This window comes from Anopheles marshallii, chromosome 2 (assembly GCF_943734725.1).
Source record: "Anopheles marshallii chromosome 2, idAnoMarsDA_429_01, whole genome shotgun sequence".
In the NCBI taxonomy this organism is placed as follows: domain Eukaryota; kingdom Metazoa; phylum Arthropoda; class Insecta; order Diptera; family Culicidae; genus Anopheles; species Anopheles marshallii.
Genome location: NC_071326.1, coordinates 50,285,830 through 50,308,007, shown reverse-complemented (window position 1 = coordinate 50,308,007; position 22,178 = coordinate 50,285,830). Strand labels below are relative to the sequence as shown.

General features: G+C 44.1%; 7 protein-coding genes across 7 annotated transcripts; 4 read left to right on the top strand and 3 right to left on the bottom strand.

Moving 5' to 3' along the window:
• The first annotated feature begins 3,666 nt into the window (after positions 1 to 3,666).
• Positions 3,667 to 4,381, top strand: LOC128709635 (glutathione S-transferase D4-like). Its single transcript, XM_053804639.1, has 2 exons — positions 3,667 to 3,798; positions 3,881 to 4,381. Exons 1-2 carry the CDS (start codon positions 3,667 to 3,669, stop codon positions 4,379 to 4,381), a joined length of 633 nt encoding a protein of 210 aa, XP_053660614.1.
• A 1,346-nt stretch (positions 4,382 to 5,727) lies between these two features.
• LOC128708561 (glutathione S-transferase D5-like) lies at positions 5,728 to 6,444 on the top strand. The gene is made up of 2 exons (XM_053803538.1): positions 5,728 to 5,859; positions 5,944 to 6,444. Exons 1-2 carry the CDS (start codon positions 5,728 to 5,730, stop codon positions 6,442 to 6,444), a joined length of 633 nt encoding a protein of 210 aa, XP_053659513.1.
• A 3,291-nt stretch (positions 6,445 to 9,735) lies between these two features.
• Positions 9,736 to 10,442, top strand: LOC128718093 (glutathione S-transferase 1-like). Its single transcript, XM_053811767.1, has 2 exons — positions 9,736 to 9,867; positions 9,939 to 10,442. The coding sequence occupies exons 1-2, from the start codon at positions 9,736 to 9,738 to the stop codon at positions 10,440 to 10,442; spliced, it is 636 nt and encodes a 211-aa protein (XP_053667742.1).
• A 442-nt stretch (positions 10,443 to 10,884) lies between these two features.
• On the bottom strand, positions 10,885 to 11,892 carry LOC128710142 (glutathione S-transferase 1-like). Its single transcript, XM_053805183.1, has 2 exons — positions 11,680 to 11,892; positions 10,885 to 11,610 (listed from the first exon to the last, which is right to left on the bottom strand). The coding sequence occupies exons 1-2, from the start codon at positions 11,818 to 11,820 to the stop codon at positions 10,885 to 10,887; spliced, it is 867 nt and encodes a 288-aa protein (XP_053661158.1). The 5' UTR covers positions 11,821 to 11,892.
• Positions 11,893 to 12,210: 318 nt separating this feature from the next.
• Positions 12,211 to 12,943, bottom strand: LOC128709974 (glutathione S-transferase 1-1-like). The gene is made up of 2 exons (XM_053805013.1): positions 12,800 to 12,943; positions 12,211 to 12,720 (listed from the first exon to the last, which is right to left on the bottom strand). The coding sequence occupies exons 1-2, from the start codon at positions 12,932 to 12,934 to the stop codon at positions 12,211 to 12,213; spliced, it is 645 nt and encodes a 214-aa protein (XP_053660988.1). The 5' UTR covers positions 12,935 to 12,943.
• A 1,066-nt stretch (positions 12,944 to 14,009) lies between these two features.
• LOC128709019 (uncharacterized) lies at positions 14,010 to 15,277 on the top strand. Its single transcript, XM_053804003.1, has 2 exons — positions 14,010 to 14,378; positions 14,447 to 15,277. The coding sequence occupies exons 1-2, from the start codon at positions 14,010 to 14,012 to the stop codon at positions 15,275 to 15,277; spliced, it is 1,200 nt and encodes a 399-aa protein (XP_053659978.1).
• Positions 15,278 to 15,819: 542 nt separating this feature from the next.
• Positions 15,820 to 17,282, bottom strand: LOC128708952 (galactose mutarotase). Its single transcript, XM_053803934.1, has 3 exons — positions 16,557 to 17,282; positions 16,138 to 16,473; positions 15,820 to 16,077 (listed from the first exon to the last, which is right to left on the bottom strand). Exons 1-3 carry the CDS (start codon positions 17,280 to 17,282, stop codon positions 15,820 to 15,822), a joined length of 1,320 nt encoding a protein of 439 aa, XP_053659909.1.
• Between the last annotated feature and the right edge of the window lie 4,896 nt (positions 17,283 to 22,178).

Here is a 22,178-nt window from a genome sequence, read left to right as displayed (position 1 = left end):
AGTAACGAAGGAAGTAAGATTCCACTCTGCGACGGAAACAAGTTGAGGAAATAGAGCTAGGGTAGGTGAATACAGTAGATGACAAACGGTAGGTAGGTGTTAGAAGCAGCAGAACCAACTAAAGTGACCATATACTAGATAGGAATACAACCGGAAACAGGAGAAACAGAAGGAGAAACACATAGAATTACATTAACATAAGTGAACAGTGGCCATCAAGCTCAAAGCGGAGAAAGTCCAATCGATCCAACGCTCGAACACAAAAGAATACAGCGCTGAGACAGGGATCAAAATCGGATCCATTAGTATTAATTATTAGTATGGCGTATCCCGAGAGACTCGTAGGTGACGTTCTCATTCAGACTATTCGTATTGGACGTGTTCGTTTTTCAAACAATCGATATTTCTCTCACCCTTTCATCTACACGTTTCACGCGTGCCTCACAAACGTTGGGACTATGCTATAAATCAATCGTTGCACTGTATTGAAACAGGACAAACACGATCCGTGAACGTGTGATCTATTAGGATGTGTGAAAGTGAGAGTGTAGCTCCAATGAATGTGTCAGCCTTAAAGCCTTTTATTTCTTTAACAAAACATTTCCTGCTCTTGATGAGATTGCGATACAGGATAATAGTTGATACAGTAACAGCGAGATGCCGATATATGCATGAAAGTATTGTTTAGAAAAGTTTACTACCCTAAGCGTTTGACCAAGAGCCTATTAGTTATGTACGTAGATTGTGTGTTGTTTTTTTTCCCTCCCTCCCTTTTATGTACTTCTTTATGTTTTACTCTGTAGGTGTGTTTGCGTATTTGTATGTGACATAAATGGATGAGCGCGGTTCACAATCAGGATCACTACTGAGAAAGAATACCAAAATAAATAAGCGGCATGAGACGGATAGTAAAGTGGAAGAGGAGGATATTTAGAAGGTTACATACTGGGATGAGTGCATAGAAATATCAACCATTCAATATATAGTTTATTTTTTGTTTGCTACTGAAACGGAACTAAAACAGGATGTAGATAAAACTACCGATAAAATATAGAACAAACCATAACCGAGTACTGCGCAATGCTCATTCGTAAACATGTCCGAAACGTGGCCCGAAATGTGTTGTGATCTGGATTAGGGTAGAGTTAAGGGATGTGTTTTGATTTCGTGCCCCACGACGATGATTCTGATGAATCAAATAATCACACTAACAATATTACTGTTCGATAGTTTAGTAAATTACATTTGTACTCGTTGCTGGTTAGGCTTAGATTCTATCTTAAGTTTATTCCGCTGCAAATACAAATACACTATTTTTTTAATCCTATCACGCATATTAATTAAATCTGCCTTAACACTAATGCTTGTAGTAATTCCCATGTAACGTATCTGTGTACTGCGCATTGCCTAATCATAGGCGCCAACAATTATTATGATATTTAAATGTCATGCAGTGTTCGTCTTGTTGAACTAGCGAAGAATTCTAATGTTCTTCACTTGTTTTCTTTGTGGAGTATATTTTACTATTGATCGTTGGGTCTCCTCATATGACGTAATTAATTGAACGAAATTAGAACATATGAAGATTACGATAAAAAACGTATCGGTTGAGAGTCTATTAATAATAATTCTTGGGAAAATGGATACTTCTTGAAAAGCCCTATAATTTCCCCATCCCTTGTTTATCATGCAGTTTATTAATTATTTATATCACCCATTACTATGTCTTACAAAAATCTTTACCTGTATTGATAGAAAGAAAGGAGCTTTTGAAGAACTTCATTGTCTTACTGTCTTTCATGTTAATGTCTTCAACAAAAATTCGCATTCGTCATGTTTGCCTAGCACGAATCATTATTATTTATATTATTCATGAAATATATTCTGCCAGTCATCCATTAACTAAATATTTATTTTGAAAGTCTACGTACAATGGCTTACTATACTTATTTCAGCGAAGTATTCGAATAGCCCGGAAGTAATGGGGGCGCCCGGTACTTAAGTAATTACGACCCCCAAACCAACTCGCATTCGGACAATTCCCAACGGACGCAGCACTGACTATTTAGTTATAGATGAATGAGGTCAAGGAAAGCCAGGAATGACAGACTTCATGGCTTCTGTGGCTGTTGGTAATTTATGTCATGAGGAAAATATTGTCAAAATAACCAAGTAAGTATAGGTCAACCATGTTTATGGTAAGTACTTAATTTCACTTATCCATCTAAGTGTGGGTTTCTTTGTTCCGTGATTTTCTATTGTAAGCAATAAGCATAAATAACTGCAACGCTGTGTCTGCGGTCCAGTGGAGTATGTGGTTCCACACGACAGGAACGGTGAAAAATCTCATCCAGACCGTTCCACCGTAGGCAGGACTGATTATCCGGGGATTAATAAAGTCAAATAAAGGCAGAAATGGCAGGCATGACCTAGTGGACCGTTACGGCATTAGAAGTATTGTATTGTACAACTGTCCATATCTACTCTACGACCATATCAACCCTACGTATATTCAACGTTATTCAATTATGTATTATACAATCATACGTAATTATATATACATTGTTGAACTATATTGATAACTACAAAACCACAAAACCTAAATTATTGTTAACTTTTGTTAAGTACTGGGCGCCTCCAGTTAAACATGCAGGATACACAAGCTTACATAAAGTTGTAACCATTCTAAGTCAGTTGAGGTGGTTTTTAACAGAATTAGTCTCCATTTTTACAAGCTCCTGCAGGTGGGAAGGAGTAAAGAACTATCTACACATAATTCTAGTTTTGTTCGAATCTAGTAACGCCTCCGACTTTGCCAAACTTCTAATGCTATCTTCTAATTGAATTACTCATAAGTTTGTAGAAGTTTGCAGCAAGATACGTTTTTGTACTAAAATTTTAGTGAATCTAAATGCAAAGTGTTGAAGTATCAGTAATTCTTCAAACATTTGAGCCACATGTATACAATAAATTCATATAAAAAAGCTTTCTCTTTATAGATTTAGCATTAAACGACCGAATATCGTTGAATATGATAATGAACGATAATAAAAGAAATCAACAAATAAATTATTGATAACACAACGCACTGGTTATCGTGCAGCTACTCCTTATGACACTTTTGATAACATTAATCGATGAGCAAACTTTATGATAACAAATCATTTGCCGATACAGATAACATTAAGCAATGAAGTATGACAAAGTCAATTCTAACAGTCTTGGCTATTTTTAAGGTGATGAACTAAGTACGATGCAAGCAGAGTTATAGAGAAAGACCAAACTCAAGATAAATTGTTATACTTTTGTGCAAACTTTTCTCATCTAATACATTATAACTTTGGCATTTCTAAACTTTATCATACGAAGCATAAAACAACCATCAACACACGTCAACACTGTCCACTTGCGACAGTCGAACGTGTCTCGGAACTGTTTGGTTTGAAGCCACTCGACTGGAGATAGGTGGCATCGTAACGGACCCGAAACATTTCATCATACACAAACGCTTCGATCGAATTTACGCTAATCCGCTTGCATCTAATGCGTTTGTGTTGGTATCTTTCGGACCACCGAATATCCATTCAGAAGTATAAAACTACCCCACCGACGGGTGGATCCGTATCAGTCGCCGTACGACCGTTGTTCGTTTACCAACATTACTCGATGGAGCTGTACTTTAACATTGTGTCACCGCCGTGCCAAAGTGTGCTGCTGGTGGGCAAAATGCTGGGCCTTACGTTTGACCTGAAGGAAGTCAATCCCCATCTGCCGGAAGTGCGGGAACAGCTGAGGAAGGTACGCGGTTCGACCACATTAATCACAACCATTCGACCTCATTAATCATTGTCCCGCAATCTTCCGTTCCGTTTCGTTTCAGTACAATCCCCAGCACACCATACCGACGTTCATTGAGGATGGGCACGTTATTTGGGAGTCGTACGCCATCGCCATCTATTTGGTGGAAAAGTACGGGAAAGATGATTCGCTCTACCCGAAAGATCCGAAGGTGCGCTCCACCGTGAACCAGCGATTGTTCTTCGACAATGGCGTCATGTTTCGGGGTGCCATCGAGTACGTGGAGTGTATTTTGAAGAAAAAACTTGAACCGACCGCTGAAATGGTGCAGAAGCTGAAGAAGGCGCTCGGGCTGTTGGAATCGTTCGTGAAAGATCGTTCGTTTGTTGCTGCCGAGCATTTGACGATCTCCGACATCTGTCTATTGAGCAGCGTGACGCTGCTGACGGGTGTTAAGTACGATCTGGAGCCATATCCAGCCATTCAGGCCTGGGTAGCACGTGTGACGGACGTACTGCCAAATTATGGCGAATTTCACAAGGAACTGCTAGAAAAGAGCCTAGAGTACATAAAAACATTGTAGAGCATTGCTATTGGGTGAGGATCTTCAACCAACACGTTGCATGTATAACATCTGGAATTACTCTTAAATATACACTGGAATAGAAATCAACAAATAAAATCACCTTCATTATCATTAACCCATTATGGTTGACATTCATTAATTGACCTTATGGCTATAGTACGAGTGTTGCGTGTCGTAGCACGGGCCTCGTCAACATATGAAACAATAGACCCTTCGTAATACCGAAGTGTATATTATGTAATATACATAATGTGTACATATAAAGTTATGTGTATACATAAAGTGATATATTATTTCTTAATTGTTAATATCAGATAATACGTATATTGAAATTCATTGAAAATCGTAGTGTCACGTTAACTATAAATTATAATAATTTTAAATTATTGGAAAAATATATGATTCGCGTTGTATAAAAAAAGCCTATGCTCTATGCAAAAAAAGACATAAAATTAATATTTCAAGGCAGTGTCCCTTGCTGCTGTTGGAATTCTCTTTCATGTTAAGTTATGGAAGAAATAGTGGAAATTACCATACTTTTCTACATGTTAGAAACGAACGATATTCTAATGCTTTTAGACAGTTTTTTCAAAAGCTAATGTAGACTTAAATGAGAAAATCGTTTATAAGTAAAATCCGTTAATTTAAGGCTCAGATAATTTTACTAATCGTAAATTTACACCTGTAAATGTGAGTCTTTAGTGTTAAAAAGAGATGCAAAATTGCTTCAGAACATAATACCGATAACGAAACTGATTCATGCTATAATTACGATTTCATGTGCTCGGTTCCGTGTGTGCGTGCGTGTGTGTAGTTAAGAATGAAATTATTTATGCTTCAACAGCAGCCACATACCACCAAACACCTTACCAAACAACAAACACCTTCCCCAACTCATTATGACGCTGCTGGATCTACACCACACAGAGAGGAGCAAAAAAAAATGCTTATAATTGAGGTAACACTTCACGTACAGATTCTCCCGTTGGCGGTGTGTGTTGGTGGCGCACTTTATCGACCGAACCGGGAAGATACCCGAGAGTGTAGAAAACGAAAACGACTGCAGGCGATTCCTATCGCTGTCCCCAACACACAATGAACAAACAACATTTTGGCCAGTCATGCCGTTTTGCCGGCATACTCACCAATGTGTTGGTGAAGTTAGTGGTCTGACATCATCGCACACTCTCGTCCGACTGTGGTCGGGCGGAGCAGTATTAGTTGCGTGTTGTGCTTGAATGCTGTGTGGTATTATAAAACCACGCGCCAACGCTTGCTGCAGCGACAGTCATCTTTTAGCCGGACACACACGCGGGACGCGCATTCGTTCAGTTGCTCAAGTGATGGATTACTACTACAGTCTTGTTTCACCGCCCTGCCAGAGCCCACTGCTGGTGGCGAAGAAGCTTGGAATCACGCTCAATCTCAAGAAAACGAACGTTCACGATCCGGTTCAAAAAGAGGCACTTACCAAGGTACGGCCATGCCTGTAACACTCAACATCTGCAATGGTTGCGATGAAAGTGCCTCTAAAATGTGGTTTCTGTTTCAATCCGTAGCTAAATCCCCAGCACACTATTCCAACGCTGGTGGATAACGGGCACGTTGTGTGGGAATCGTACGCGATCGTGACATATTTGGTAGAGGCCTACGCGAAGGATGACACCCTCTACCCGAAGGACCCGAAAGTGCGTTCCGTCGTAAACCAGCGGCTCTTCTTCGACATTGGCACGCTGTACAAGCAGATCATTGAAATCATCCACCTGGTGATCAAGAAGGAACAGCCCACCGACGAGCAGATGGAAAAGTTGAAGAAAGCCCTCGATCTGTTGGAACATTTCGTTACCGAACGGTCGTACGTCGCGGCGGATCACCTGACGGTGGCGGACATCTGCTTGCTCGGCACGGTAACCGCACTCAACTGGTTGAAGCACGATCTGGAACCTTTCCCCCACATCAGGGCATGGATTGCACGGGTGACGGCTGAAATCCCTGGCTATGCCGACTTCCGGAAGGAGGCTGAGCAAGCCATCAAAGAGTACGTCGCCAATCGAAAGTGAGCAGACTGACGGGCGGGATTTTTGTTGTAGTTGAGAGTTCGTGTAGCTGACAGCATGCAATGCAGCGTATGTTTAATGTGTGCAGCTTTGCAAACTTTGGAAATACATTTCAGAGGCGTGTGCTTTACCATAACCGGCATATCCGTTCAAATCTAACACATCACTGTGAGCTGCCAATTCTTATCGGATTTGGAGTTAATTATCAGTGTGCCTACATTTTGTAGTCAATTAGCCGCACTGCACGCAGCACGTTGGAGAATGCACCGCATTGAATCTGGTCGCACACACTTTTCGGAATCTTGTGGACAGTAATTTATAAATTTTGGTTATTTTCTGATAAGGATACACGCAATCAGATTGACGTTTTTAATCATTTTCTTGCGGACGAAAGACACAAGTGTCGTACGGGAGGAGTTGAGCAAATAATGTTTTAAATTATATTCTCCCCAGTAAAATGTGCAAGCTTTGATAAGGTTATTCTTACATGCAGCACACATTTCCACATTGTCACAACTATGTTGCACTCCACGACACATGTGCACGCTCACTTTGTTGCGGGCATGGCCGGCATCGTTAGTAGAAGGGGATGAATAAACTCAGGAATTGTTCAGGATTATTGAGGATTGTTATTATTTTTCAATAAGAAAACAGTTACGAAACCTACCTCATCGCCTTTTAAAATACTCATGGAAGGAATGGAGGCACACACGCAAACCATGCCTGAGTAATTTTAGGAATTGCATTTTACAGTGTTGCCATTTAGATTAGATCCAAAGTACGGGCCGCATACTCGTGCGCATGCCCCCAGTGGGCAACTATTGCTATATTGCTTTTGTAACCACCTGAAAAATTTATCTCACTAGAAAAATATGTCTATTGCTATCACCCTCGGTTTGCCCCAAGGAGATGGGTTAGATTGTCTACTCTTCAACCTAGCGCTAGAGAGAGCCTTCCGCAACTCGGAGGTGTAAACTGCGGGGACCATCTTCTATAGGTTAATCGAGATCTTGGCATACGCTGATGACATAGACCGGTATGCCGGGCTGCCAACCGGTCTTTCTACAGTCTGAGGAAACTTCTCCACTCAAAACACCTATCTCGATAAACGAAGCTGGAACTATATAGAACTTATACAGGTACAGTGCCCACATACGTCTCTGAGACATGAACTTTGTCCAAAACTGACGAAACCCTCGAAGCCGCGTTCGAGAGAACGATGCTCAGTAGGATTTTTGGAACCGTGTGTGTGGAAGAACACTGGAGGAGCCGCTTCAATGAGGAACTCCATGCTTTGTACGGCGAATTTACTGTCGTACAGCGAATTAGTCTCCCCAGGCTCCGGTGAGCTGGTCACGTAATGAGAATGATACCGAACGACCCAGCCCGTGAAGTCCTTTTAAGTCGCCCACGTGGACAGGCGGCGTGGTAGGCCCAAATCGATATGGAACGATGGCGTTGATGCGCCCGCCAGAAAGGCCGGGATAATGGATTGGCAGACGAAGGCGCTCGACCGTCAGCAGTTTAGAGAACTCCTGCAGCAGGCCAAGACCGCGAAGCGGTTGTTGCTCCGGTTAATAATATTAATATTCATTCCAAATAATAACACTAATATTCATTATGCAATATAAAATATATATATACAATATATGTAAAAATATTGTAGTGGTTTTAAGAGCCGGTTTCGACTGAATGTAATAGGTTTGCATCGTTATTTCTTTAACTCAGCGATACTCAGTGGCCTAACCTAACGGTAGGCGGAGTAGGCGGCCGCCTAGGGCCCCGCCGTGTTTAGGGCCCCGAAAAAAGCTGTTTAACAAGAAAAACTGTATGAATTGTGCCAGAAATGGGCCCGTCAAGCGTCGCTTAAACCCTCTCTGGATGCTAGAGGGACCCCGAAGTGTATCACAAGTTAGGGGCCCCGACTATTTTTCTGTATTACTTCTGTACTCTTTTTAAACTACATACTGGCTACATAATTCGATTTTTTTTTGAAAACAATGAGAATAATTTTTAGACGTATAAAAAACTAATAAACCCCTATGTCCGCAGGTCACTCCATATGGATGAACTGTCGGTGATACTGAAAACAAACTGTACATGAAGCAAATATATATCGAATAAATGCGTACGTTAATTACATTCGAATCGGTAAGGCAGGTAAGTAAAAATCAAAACTATTCACTCAACTTATCGAGGCTAATCCACGGCAGATGTTCCGTAAACATCGTAAATCCTTGATAGTAATTGTTGTGTTCCGTATTGTTATAAAATTTTGTGTTGCTAACAAGAGTGCTGGAAAGTTTTCTACTTTAGAAGGATTACTACTTTAGGAATCACATTAAACCTCAAGAAAACGAACATATACGATCCAGTAGAGCTAGATGCATTATCGAAGGTACGCTAGTGCGGTGAAAACCTTACCGAATGAGATACTCTACTTGGTCAACTTCAATCAAGCTTACCTCTTCCAGATCTATCCCAACCTTCCTTTGCTTGTAGACAACTGGAACATATTGTTTGAATCGTACGCAATCGTCCTTTATCTGGTGAAACGTGAAACGCCAACGATGGCACACTCTATCCGCACGATCCGATCGTTCCATTGTCAACCAACGTTTGTTCGACGATGTCTCTACACTGTACAAGCAGATCTATGAAAACATTCACGTCGAGAAGCAGAACCGAAAGCCGACGGAGAAACAACAGCAGAGGTTAAAAAGAACTACAGTGAACTACTATCAACAATGTGAGCGAATGGTCCACTGCTTTAAGACAAAATCTAATACGACTAAATGAAACGACAGTTAGAGCTGATGTAGCCGCTCTATTGCCGTTTCAATGTAATTATTGTTATACACCTGATGATGCGTTTCCTTTGCTGTTAGAGAAATATTTGTACCAGTAACACAACTGCTCACTCATACCACGTCATAGAGATAGAGAGAACGAACGAAAATTGTTCAATAGAAAACAACACACTGCAGGGCTTTTATCACGGAGTAAATTACACGGCAAAGAAATAGTCGCTTTGTTGTACCGAATCATGCTCATCATCAGCAGTAATGTTCAGCTCATTGCTGAACTTTCTAGATTCCCCAGGAAAATCATTAGTTTTTAAAGTGTAATCAAAAACCTGCACAAGAGAACGAACCATCCCCAAAACCCCTGTAGTCTACTGATTAGATGTGTTCGCTTCGTGAGATAACGATGCGCGGAAATGATGCGTGTGGTACGGTTCAATTAATTTCCTCGCGTACAGTGCCGTTTGCTAGCAGTGACCGAAAACACCGGATGGATCTGTACTACCACATACGTTCGGCGCCATGTCAACCGGTGGCGTTTCTGCTCAAACACATGGGCCTGGAGGTAAACCACAAGGTGACGAGCATCTACGATCCGACGGATTTGGAAGCGCTTAAGAAGGTATGTACTGAGCAGTAATAGCAAGGGTCAATCAAACAAGCAGTGCAAGTAATGTGCAGTGTCGCACCTAGGTAAATCCACAGCACACCATTCCAACGCTGGTGGACAATGGGCATGTGGTCTACGAATCGTACGCCATTCTGATCTATCTGGCGGAGAAGTACGGGCTGGACGACAGTCTCTACCCGAAGGATCATGCTAAGCGTTCGGTCGTCCACCAGCGTCTGTTCTTCGATAGTGGATCGTTCCAGAGGAGCTCGTTAGAGGCGTTGAATCTTCACTTGGGGAAAAAGCCGATCCCGGACGAAAACCTGGCGAAGATTAAACGTGCGGTGGAGGTTGTGGAGATGTATCTCACCGGCTCACCGTACGTCGCGGGGCAATCGTTAACGATTGCCGATTTCTCCATCTTTGTGAGCGTTTGCTCGCTGGATTTGATAAACTACGATCTAACGCCCTACCCGAACGTCATGCGATGGTTCAGCACGATGGGAACGCATATTCCGGACCTGGAGACGATGCGTACCCAGGGCAGGGTTGATCTCGAAGCTCTGCTAGCGTCAATGAGCAAGTAAATCTCGAATGAACGAGATCGCGAATCCGTCTATCGATTGATCGGTTGTTGAATAAAGCTGTCTCGAAATGTATGTGTATAGCGTGTGTCCCTCAAATACGCCCGGCAATGGTTGCTACAGGTGTTTATTTATGACGGCTGATACAAGGAACAGTGACTTGCATCGCGATGGTTAAACGTGCGTGATAAGCTGATAAGATACGCACCGCGATAGTACGATCGCCAGGGGGACAGCATAACAATGTACAAAAAATTGCTTCTTTACTGCTTGTGCATCACTTCTCGGCCACGGTCCATCGCCATCGGCGAGCGATAAGCGTTGGCACGTTTGGGCACATTTATTGACTTCACGCTTGCGCGACACAGAAGCCGTAATGCGACCAATGTTTATCGCGTTACTTCGTTTCCCACACACGGGATGGGGCCTAGCACCCAGCCGGACCCTAATCTCCTGTGGACATTCGTGACGACTCATCCGATTTTGCTTCATCCAGTGGCGTGGGGATAGCTGGCGCAACCGCTTTCGGGCACTCACGTGCGCGTGGCTTTGGCGGCGTCTGCAGCTCGGTGTAGTGTTGTTTGTGCTGGTCATCCTTCTGCTGCTGCTGCACTTTGCTGTGTTGTTGCTGCTGATTGCACAGCTGCTGCTGTTCGCCCGCTCGCATGGCACGAAATCGCTCCAGGAAGGCTTGCGTCTTCTGGGTGGCTTCCTTCGTGATCTCCGTGTAGCCAACGAGTTCGCGCTTGCACTGCTCATACCAACGGTGCACATTCGGGTAGACAGTAAAGTCGAAGTTTAGAACACCGTCCAGTGCGGCCACCGTGACGGCAATGGCAAAATCGGCCACCGTTATATGCTCACCGGCCGTCCAGCGACTGCCGTGCAGGAAACTGTCCAGCACGCCAACCGCATCTTGCACCTTCTTGAAGTCCTCTAGCTTGCCTTCGCCCCCCATCAGGATGGGGTGGTAGTACGTGGTAACGCTGCGCATCAGCGTCCCGATGTCGTAGAACAGCCGCTGGTTTACCTTGGCGCGCAGTGCAATGTCCTTCGGGTAGAGAGTTTCGTCCGTGCCGTATTTTTCCGCCAGATAGATAAGGACTGCGCTCGACTCCCAGACCACAACGTCACCATCGACCAGCGTGGGAATGTAGTGTTGTGGGTTCAGCTACCAAGAGACAAAGCGATCTACATTAGCACCCTTAAGGCCAAAATTCGTCTCCAAGCATGGTGTTACCTTCAGAAACTCCGGCTTGCAGTGCTCCCGTTTCAGCACATCCAGCTCGATGAGGTTCAGCTCCAATTTCAACCATTTCGCAAACAACAGCACCACTCGACACGGAGGCGATATTATGCTGTAGTACAGATCGAGTGGCATGGTCGTGGATTGGCTTTCGCTTTCAGGTACGATGTGGCAACAACTGATAAAGCTCCCACCGGCGGGGACCCATGCAAGGCGCACTGGTGAACCATCTCGCGTTTGTCATCTTTCACTCGGTCATCTTATCTAATCGTACGTAATCGGGCACGGCACGTTTATCAACCGACAAGTCGGGGCCCAGACCGGGACATACGCGGGCAGTAAGCAACCATCTAGTGGTGGCATTTTTTTGTCGTTGGTGTCCCCTACTGACACCCGACTCATGAAGCGGACGAATGAGCACACTGTTCGGATGGTAATGTATGTGAGACTCGGTTGCACTGGGACACATTCTTCTCTGGATTCACCGGGTTTTATTGTGCCACTACTATCGTCAGTACGTAATGATTACTTCTTGTCCGCGTTGAATGTTGCTCGGAACAGGGTGGCTCCTTCAAAGCAAATTTCATGGTATCCCGCGACGGATTCCTTCAGCTGTGCGTACCAGCGTTGAATGTTCGCATACTTGCTAAAGTCATACTCACAAGCCACTTGGATTGTTGTGATGCTCGCCAGCAGGCTCAAATCCGCCACCGTCAGCTTATCGCCCGCCGCGAATGCTGTCTTGTCGAGGAAAATTTCCAAAAAATCGAGCGCTTCGTCCAGCTTCACAACATCTTCCGCAACCAGCTCTTTGCCCTCCATCATGACCGGGTAGAATACCTTCGAGAACCGCTGATACAGTGTTCCCATGTCGAAGAATAGGCGCTGGTTTACCAAAGCGCGCTTTTTCGGATCTTTCGGATAGAGGCTATCGTTTTTGCCATACTTTTCGCACAGGTACGTCAGGATCGCTCTCGATTCCCACAGCACAAAGTCATTGTCGACAAGCGTCGGGATGACGTGTTGCGGGTTAATCTGTGAGGTGGATCAATCGAAGCAAGTTACGACACCAATTTGTACGCGGTTCGGCTGATTAGAATAGCTGCATACGCACCTTCAGGAATTCTGGCTTCAGATGCTCCCCATTCATTAGATCAACCTCCTTCAGATTCAAATGAAGACCGAGGGCTTTGGCAGTTAAACGAACGGCCTGGCACGGAGCCGACAGAGGAAGATGATAGAAATCCATACCGTGAAGACGTTTGCGACCGCAGCACACGGAAAGTACCCAATCACTTGTGGCAGCAGCGGAATGACAGTGCCACTTGAGCGTCGGCTACAAATTTATTTTATGAATTCGACCGTTATCAGCGCTATCGTTTGGTTGCGTCATCAACTAGTATTGCCTCTACCGCCGGTGGGGTAACATAATCATTCTTTGCAGATATGGTGGTTTAAACTGTGGTTTGGTGAGATGACATCACGCTAAGGTCTAATTTGAGAAAATATGGTAGAAAACGTCATTCGAGCAACATGGTGGAAATGTACAAGTGGGAGTGACAATATAACAACGAATTACCCACACCGAGTAGTACGAAGCGATTGTATTAATCCATTCTTTTCCCATCATGGAAGAATCGTTGTCCTTCAACGATAGTGACATTATCGTTTGTATATGGATAATTAATCACATAACAAAGGTTTCTTCGTAACTTATCCTTTGCTACTATCCGATTAATGTTAGAAACATGTTGGTTTTTAGTTTTATGTTTGTAATTAGGGAGCTTACCAAGCAGTACAAACTCTGCTCGGATCAAGATCTAGGAGAGATTATCATTTAAGCATTTGTTTGTATCACGGTTTTTATTTATCGCTATAATAGTATTTTTATCAAAATAGTTCTCCTGCAACAGTTTAAAAAATACCTGTGAAAATACCGCTTAAATATACCTTACTATGTTAGAAACAAATCGGTTAATATTCGATAACCACGTGGTGCACACCATACGAAAATTGTTTTAAAATCGATGTAATGAAATATTTCAACGGTCTCCATATTTTAAAATAATCGATTTTGACAACCGCGAGACACCCTGTGCGGATTTACTGTCAAACCAATGTCAACGGTTTTTTTTGGCGTTGGTGTAAACAAACCATCGTAAATAAATCACTACAACGCTGCGGCGGTAGTTCTGTTTGCAAAGGCGTGCAAACTAATTTGTTTGTGTTTCAACGCTCTTATTCAGCTATTTCAACGTTCATATTAGGTGCTAAACCGTTCTTTTTTTTTTTAATGTAACACATTTTGCACTCATTGTTCAAAGATGGGTGGATGTAGATGTACGTTCCGTGAATGTGAAAATGCAACGTCTATACGGAAGGAGTTGCACTACTTTCGGTTTCCCGTGCGTGATCCGGAACGGATGCAGGTATGGGTAAAGAACGCTAACCGTAAAGAATTTTTGGATCTACCGAATGACAAGCTTTGCAACAAGGTCGTGTGTCAGGAACACTTTGAACGTAAAATGTTTATGAATGAACTGTGCGATCGCCTGACGAAACTGGCAATCCCTCGGTTGATGCCGAAACCGGACGGCACTATAATAAATGTGGAAACGGGTGTAGAATTTGATAGCCAATCGCCCAAAGATGGGGCATTAGAAGGAGCATCTGCGGAGAAAACTACGATAAAGGTAAGAAGATGTTTGATTGGGAGAAATCATTCGTTTATGTACCTAATTTATTTTTACATTCTCTTTAGATCGAGCAAATACAAATGCAACATACCGTGCGAAGGAGTAAAACGGCAGAGCCTCCGATTAAAAAAATTAAAATATTAAACTCGGAAACGATGATTCGCAACAAAGCCGGCACACCATGCGAAGTGATACGTATTAAACACGAACCGAAAGGAAAAGAGCGTCTTCTGCAATTGCTGAATAAGAAAGTGAATTCGATGCACCATAAAACTAAAGCAACGATCATTAGCGACGAAAATGGTGAACCTACGTTTGCCGACGACGACAATTTGGATGTTTACATTCATGACGAAATACAATGCATCGATGAGCCGGGTGAATCATCGTCTTCTGTGAACGATCAACATGACATGCCGATCTCTACCGTTGATAGCGTCGTACTGCCAACCCCCGCAACCGTCACAGTGCCCGTCCTAGATCCAGTATTATCGAAAAAAATGGATCAGAATATTCGCGAATTAGCCGAACTCAAGAAGCTAGTGCAAGATCTTGCGAATCGTCCGGAACCACAGCCTGTGATTATTCCTGCTGCAGCCGCACCGGCAAAGGTAGTCATGGAAAAGGGTCCGCAGCTTACTAAGGCTCAACTATTTAACAACATTAAACGATACCTCAACCCCACGATGGTTACGCTACTGCGAATGGAGCTGTTTGGCGGATCAACCGAACGTCAATGGAAAACAGATGAGAAGAGCCTGGCAGTCGATATGATCAATTTAGGCGAGCAAGTGTATGATCACTTCAAGGAAGAGTTCCGTTTCCGTTTACCGTCGAAGGGTGAAGCAAAAGAATGGAAGGAGTCGGGAGAAATCGTTGCCGACGATGCATGCTAGTGGCAGCTGTTGTTGTGCGTATTATTTTTTGTGACAATATAAGTAAAAACATACATCCGTCAGATTTCCTCAGTGATTTCTTCTTCATTTCTGATTTCCTCAGAAATTTCTTCAGAGACAGTATAAGACTATAGTACCCTCCGTATTGGAACATGGAAGTATATACTTCCATTGTGCAATACGCAGCATCTCAAATTGATTTAAGTATCGTAAATTTAGACTCTCACTAGGGAGCATAAAATCTACACACATGTCCCTAGTAGTAATTCCCATGAGCTTACGTTTTGGAGTGCTGTCGTTTGGCCTTCTAGTTCGTTCTCCAGTAACAAATTTCTTGATCATAGAAAAATGTAAAGTGCAGACAGGTATCAATTGTGCAGCCAGGTACCAAAAGCAAGCCGCGTTCATAATACAGCAAATACCGTCATCATGGGGAAATAAAAAAATGATATGAAATAAGTAGAAACAATTTATTTCTTCCCTGGTACGATTCTTACAAAACTGTTTCGTGTGGAAATCCGTCATTGTACAGATTTTGGTCGCTATTGGTCACGAAGCACGTCAAATTTATATACTACCTCATGCACGTACAGTGCCCCAGGGTTTAACACAGCCGATGGGAAGTTGGTATGATTGATTGCATCGGGAAAATTTTGTGTTTCCAAACAGAATGCACCGTGTTTGCAGTATTTCGCTCCACCCTTCCCTCGAATCGGAGGATCGGCCACACCTTCGGGAATGACCGGTTCGAGACGAGTTACGTCATAATATTCCGGAGCGTTTGCCTGTTTTGGGCGAATCTGGGAAAAAGGAAGGCGTCTTTACAAAACCATCTTTTGCTAACTGGTAAACGATCTTACATTTTTGTTTGGATCCGGCATAAAGTTGCTTGTGTAAAATTGCACACCCGGCTGGTCGGTGTACATCTCCAGCACTCGTCCACTATGCGGATGAATTACACGGGCGATAAAAGTTCGACCCTGCTCGGTACCCTTGGTGATGCAGAAGTTATCATCGAATCCTTCACCGACAGTTTTCGCCATAGCTGGGCCAAGTTCGCGCGGTATGCGCAAATCATAGGGTGTGCCACCGACGCAGATGAATTTACCACTTGGTATAGAATCGGCATCGGTGTCGGTAATCTTATCTGCGTTGATGCTAACAACATGGCGATAGATTTCCTCATGGCCTGTTGACTGTTGGAAAAGACAACTTACATTGAAACTGTAAAGATAATTGTAATTTAATATGGGATATAGGCCATAGCCCTTACACTTACATGACCCGCCAAGTTAAAGTACGAGTGGTTGGTTAGATTAATCGGTGTGGGTTTTGTTGATACTGCCTTGAAAAGGGCTTCGAATCGGTTGTCAGCCTTTAGCTCGTATCGGACGCTTACCATTACTGCGCCAGGGTATCCTTCGTCACCATCCGGGGACGAGTGAGTAAGCGTCACCACAGTCCCATCGACGAACGCATCCCAATTGTACTTATCGAACCCAATCTTGCCACCATGCAATTGGTGCCGGTTTTCAAAGTTCTTCGTCACCTGGTACACTTGCCCGTTGAGCGTAAACTTGCCACCTCCAACACGGTTCGCAATGCGCCCAATGGTTGCTCCAAAGTATGGATTGTTGGGCGTCTGGTAACCGGGTATGTCGTCGAAACCGAGCACCACATCGTCTACGCGGCCGTTGCGATCCGGGACCTTCATTACCGTGATAATGGCCCCGTATGATATAACCTGCACCGACATACCGTTAGTGTTCTGCCAAGTAAACCGTTTCACCGTCTCGGTAGCACCCGTTTTGGGATGCTTTACCGTACCGAAACCATCCACGGTCAGCGTTACTGGTTCGCTTCGGCCCGTATCGACCATTTCGTAGCTTTCTGTCTGTGATCCGCGCTGTTCAGCCACACTGTCCATTGATTTGATCGTGACCGATGCGCCCGAATGTTGGCTGTTATCTGGAGTCGACCCGGTTAATTCTCCCCCGGCATTCATTGCGTTATCAGCGTTTTGAAGTGATAAAATGAGTAAATAGCTTTCCCAAGTATCGCGAATGTTGGTTTTTGCCGCTGCACTAAACTGCCTGGATGGTTTTATCACACTGAAAATTTGAGACAGCAAATAACTGCTGATAAAAGTAAGGAAATTTGCACAAACCTTTCAACAAGTGACAAGTGGAAGTGATAGTTCGCAGCCTGCTGAGCGTTGTTTTTATTTGCGTTTGTTTGGTGCCGCGTAATCGATGCTGCCACCGACCGTGCAAGTGTGTGAGTGATGACACTGCGCTGCACAGAACAAGTTTTCTGTTATCACCATCATCCAATACAGGCGCATACACTCACTGTCTGCTCTGATGTGGTGATCATCTGTTCCATCGTACGAAGATCGACTAGCAAAGTGTGTGTTTGTGTGTACGACGGAGGGGAATTAACTGGAGCATCTTGATTTGGTGTATAGCTGGATTGTTTTTTTGTAGCGGTTAACCACAAGGGTTAAAGCACTTCAGCCTGAATATGTATCTCTGTTTGAATAATGTTATCAATTTTTAAAATGTTCTTTTCATCAACGTATACTCTTTCATATTATTAAATTAATTAGTTTTTAAATTTCTTTGATTAAAAAAAATGTTTCGCCTGTTTTAATGTCTAATTAGGTCCACAACTAAGCCACGTTCGTTTTTTGATCGTGTGAGCCGGCGCTTCATGTTTAATTGTCCAAAACGTAATAAATCAAAGCGAGGGCTCTTCTTCTTGGCATAACGACCTTACTAGGTCATATATGCCTGCCATTGCTGGGGCTTAGTAATTAGTCCTTGCGCAAGGGAGAATTTGGTTCGGATTGGATTTTGGGCCAATCCTGTCGTGTGAAGCTCGGCGTCGCTACTAATACACAACCGTGCTGTCCCAAAATGGGATAGAAAAGGGCTACAGAATGGATGGATGGCTATGGATGTGATTTCGACAGTGACGAAAATTTTGGCGCAGGAAGCTTAAAAGCGCTCGAAGATGTTGTACTGAGGGGACCAGATCGGTGTACACTACCATGTGATGCCTAATTTAAGGTAAACCAGCACTAGAGAATAATATCGAATCCAATAAATTAACATTAAATCGAAAATTATTCATAAAACATCGCTTGCCCTTTGATGCCAAATCGGCGAAAACCTATATGAGAAAGGGTACTATCTTTATCGCTAGACACTATCAGAAAATCGACATTTCTCTTCGTTGACACATGCGAGAAAAAAATGGTTTGAATTGTGAATTACTTGCAAAGCCGAAGGAAGACGGTTAAGAGATATTAATGTAGTATTCGGAGTTACCCAATATTTCCTATAAAATTAGCAAATGTCTATTTAGTATGTGTTTTTAATAAATCTTTTAAAAACAGACAAAATACAAATAAAGGGTCCTTACTAAGTTGCGCAACTAACATTTCACGCTTGTACTATGAACGAGAGATATGTTTACGCAATTATAAAACTTTCATGAAATAGCAAAATAAGAAACAAGTAGTAAAACGACCTGATCGTTTCATACGAGTAGAAAACAGAACGGAACTGATTATAAGAACAAACGAATTGAAACATGCAAACGAAAAGATGATCCTCCGTTTGCTTGGTATGATCATCACTAACAACTGGACAGGATATGTCCACAGATGGGATCAAATGAGATTTGAGTTTTAAATAAGCAGGTAAGTGTTGTCATCTTAAATACTAATCTCATCTTCTTAAATTCTAATAAAGTATATACTGTACATTGTATCCATCTAAGTTGTTCGCTCGTGCAAAGAAGTGCACGGCGATTTTTACTTCAGCTACATGCTTCTTTTGCGCGTGTAAACACGCCAAACTAGACAACACTCCCCATTACCGTGCATAAACATTGATCTGCTAAAACGGAAGCAAACAGCGGGGGAACCTCCAAGCAAACATGCTGGATGCTGAACATAAAGCAATCACGTGCCCAAGTGCATAAACAATCGCGCGGATTGACCGTAAAGTGCAATGCGTAATTTGCGCACCACAAAATGATGAACGCATCTCACCCCGGCAAGCCGGATAACTTATGTTTCGTTGCCACCCATTCACACTGTAACTGCTGGAGCTGTCGAAGCCTGTTAGGTGAAGGTTTTTTTTGTGTCTGTAGTTCCTTCTGACGGTCAAACGGGCTACGTCACGGCAAAAATCTGCACCCGGAAGCAATTATTGAACAATTACTGCGCTCGGCAAAATGGCAAAATGGCGAAAAAAACAACTCCCAACACTACAGTCGAGCTTAGGGGAAGGGTTTGAAGGGGTAAAGCCAACGCCAAAATCATCTACCCTGAGCTACGTGTTTTTTATCGAAAGAAAATATCATTATAAAAAACACACACAACATGCCTTGAACGGTTAAGGTTGTGAACCTTTGAAAACAAATTGCCCAATGTCGAGATTACGCAAAAATGCCTTCACGCCATAGCGGCCGGTTTGCTTTGGTCAATCAGACTCAACAAACACAACCAAAACGATAAATCGACAAATAAGCGCATTACTGCAGTCAACAGTCAATTCAGGTAGGGATGGCTCGGTGGTATGCAAATTCAGTTTACACCTTACGCCCGGAATAACAAACGAACGGAATTCGGCATTTAATGGTAGGATGGGCGTACTTGCGACCGCTGAGCAGGCTAGGAGCGCAACTTTTCGATGGGAAATTGTCAATGGACAGAAATGATCGTTGAAGAAAACAAAGTTTTCTTTTAGCAGCAAAGTGCAAAAAGCACACACCCGAGCTCCAAACATTTGAGCGGGGTAAATATGAAGTTGGGAAACAAAACAAAACCAAAACCACGCACTCACGATAGAGCGATGAACGGAAAACCCAATCGTACGTGGTAGCCAGTTGAAATGGGTGTGAGGGGGAGGAAAGTGAAGCCGGCACGGAGGTGTTGAACGTGATTACAGCTATCGGCGCAGTGCATGTTGCATAAGAAGATGCTCACTTATCAACAACGACGACAGCCCACGATCGTAAAGTAAAGAAGGGACCGATCGATGGGTGGTTACCGAGGAACAGATTGAGCTGCCTGCTCAATGGGCTTATTCATTCGAGCAGTGAGAACGTGTACCATCGGTTTCCACGATTAAACGCTAACATACAATGCAAATGTTGGCGGAACTAACCCGTCTTGAGTATATGTCGGTTACAAACGTCTCCCCGCGAAACGGGCACGGGAGGGAGAGGTCTCATGAGCAAACTGTGACAGAAAATACAATATTCTCCCCAAATTTCCATCTATCACTCAGGGCAGCTCTACTGTTCCGAACGCTATCTGTCAAATTCCAGGTACACTAATCGCGACAGTACAGACCAAACAGAGGACAGATCCCTCATGTGGCGCTGTTCCCTTCGGTGAAGCGGGTCGTTCCATTAGCATGCAAGCAAACCGCATCTTTCGGCGAAAGCATTCCAACGGTTGCGAAGTGCTGATCGATTGAGCTGAGGAATAGAAGAAAACCAAATGACGAAGGATGATCGGGCCCATCGATTCGTGGACTCCACGCATTTCGTAGCGTAGCCTGTCCAGAAAGAGAGAGAGAGAGAGAGAGAGCTTGGCGTACGTACGAGAGCGAACGTGTAAGAGTGAGAGATAGGCTGCGAGGCAGAGCTCGAATGGGCGGTGGATTTTCGAACGCGCCGCGGGACACACCACAGAGGAAAGCAGTTACGATCTAGCCGGCACCAGCGACGGAGCTCAGGAACGGCCGAACGGCGTTGCTTGTCGCGATTAGGCTAGGGCACACGAAGAGACACAAAGCGAACCGCCAACAAGACCCGGAACCTGGCAAGGTAAAACGAAAAAAAAAAACCGCGTGCGGACGTTCGAGCTGAAACGCAATCGATTCTGGCGCCGGCTATTCCGGCCGGTCCGTCCAGTGACCGTGCGACAAAGGTCGGTGGCAAAGCACCGCCACACGTACGCGATAGGTGGACGGGCTCCATTAGTCGGTCGGGCATCAGCCATCACGCAAAACTGATTTCGTTTCTGGCCTTGACGCATCGATTGATTACGCGAGTTCACCGTGGGGAGCAGAGCACCTGTGAGCTGTTCGCTGGCAGTGCGCGGGATTAGAGGGTTGCGCGTATTACGTGATTAGATGTGTTCGCTGTGTGTGAGGGTGTTTGTGTGCGGTGTGTAAGGAAACGGGAAGAACGTGAGATTCGGATGTCCCAGGATGTGCACGTACAGCGTCGTTCATGTCCGGTGCACACATTGCGGGATGCGTGCTCAGTAAGCTACCTCAACGCAACGCGGTGAATTGTGTTCAATTTTCGCCATTACCTTGACGTGGCCGGATCGATAGTGCGATTCGGTGAACCGCCGACTGTGCATCAGGTCTACTGTAAACAGAGAGCGCGAATGACGAGTGCGTTTCTTATCGGCGTGTGACGTACTGCTGTGGCACGGTAGAAAGTGGCCATCGGGTCCGAGAGAGTTCCGAGATGTCGCGTTCGCGATTGTAATAAAAGGCACAGCCAAACGGCGCGAGTTCCATTAGCCAAAGAGCGGGAGACACAGAACCAATTCAAACAGGAAAATCATCGCAAAGGGCGAAGTGGCCGCCCCGAACGGCCGGGAATTACCCGTTTCGAACAAGCAACCAGTGCATATGCCGGCTGCAAACTGTGTATGTTTAGTGCGAATGAATTATGCAGACCCGCGACAACAGCGCGGTTGCAGCATGCGTGGATGGTAGCGATTCTGAGTGGACAGCAACAAGATCATGCGCAACGGCGGTCTTTGTTTGAGAGATAGATCGCCGATCGAACGGAATGTACGTGGTGCAAATTAGTCTAAATTGAAGTGCCTACAGCAGCGGTGCGCTCTTTGTCCGGGCCACAG

What these genes read in the sequence shown, in the direction of transcription:
- LOC128709635 (XM_053804639.1), top strand. Translation starts at nt 3,667, where the DNA reads ATGGAGCTGTACTTTAACATTGTGTCACCGCCGTGCCAAAGTGTGCTG. An exon ending in TGCGGGAACAGCTGAGGAAG is followed by an intron (nt 3,799 to 3,880) that starts GTACGCGGTTCG and finishes GTTTCGTTTCAG; the next exon opens with TACAATCCCCAGCACACCAT.
- LOC128708561 (XM_053803538.1), top strand. Translation starts at nt 5,728, where the DNA reads ATGGATTACTACTACAGTCTTGTTTCACCGCCCTGCCAGAGCCCACTG. An exon ending in AAAAAGAGGCACTTACCAAG is followed by an intron (nt 5,860 to 5,943) that starts GTACGGCCATGC and finishes TTCAATCCGTAG; the next exon opens with CTAAATCCCCAGCACACTAT.
- LOC128718093 (XM_053811767.1), top strand. Translation starts at nt 9,736, where the DNA reads ATGGATCTGTACTACCACATACGTTCGGCGCCATGTCAACCGGTGGCG. An exon ending in ATTTGGAAGCGCTTAAGAAG is followed by an intron (nt 9,868 to 9,938) that starts GTATGTACTGAG and finishes TGTCGCACCTAG; the next exon opens with GTAAATCCACAGCACACCAT.
- LOC128710142 (XM_053805183.1), bottom strand. Translation starts at nt 11,820, where the DNA reads ATGCCACTCGATCTGTACTACAGCATAATATCGCCTCCGTGTCGAGTG. An exon ending in GCAAGCCGGAGTTTCTGAAG is followed by an intron (nt 11,611 to 11,679) that starts GTAACACCATGC and finishes GTCTCTTGGTAG; the next exon opens with CTGAACCCACAACACTACAT.
- LOC128709974 (XM_053805013.1), bottom strand. Translation starts at nt 12,934, where the DNA reads ATGGATTTCTATCATCTTCCTCTGTCGGCTCCGTGCCAGGCCGTTCGT. An exon ending in TGAAGCCAGAATTCCTGAAG is followed by an intron (nt 12,721 to 12,799) that starts GTGCGTATGCAG and finishes TCCACCTCACAG; the next exon opens with ATTAACCCGCAACACGTCAT.
- LOC128709019 (XM_053804003.1), top strand. Translation starts at nt 14,010, where the DNA reads ATGGGTGGATGTAGATGTACGTTCCGTGAATGTGAAAATGCAACGTCT. An exon ending in CGGAGAAAACTACGATAAAG is followed by an intron (nt 14,379 to 14,446) that starts GTAAGAAGATGT and finishes CATTCTCTTTAG; the next exon opens with ATCGAGCAAATACAAATGCA.
- LOC128708952 (XM_053803934.1), bottom strand. Translation starts at nt 17,282, where the DNA reads ATGAATGCCGGGGGAGAATTAACCGGGTCGACTCCAGATAACAGCCAA. An exon ending in ACTTTAACTTGGCGGGTCAT is followed by an intron (nt 16,474 to 16,556) that starts GTAAGTGTAAGG and finishes CTTTTCCAACAG; the next exon opens with TCAACAGGCCATGAGGAAAT. An exon ending in TGCCGGATCCAAACAAAAAT is followed by an intron (nt 16,078 to 16,137) that starts GTAAGATCGTTT and finishes CCTTTTTCCCAG; the next exon opens with ATTCGCCCAAAACAGGCAAA.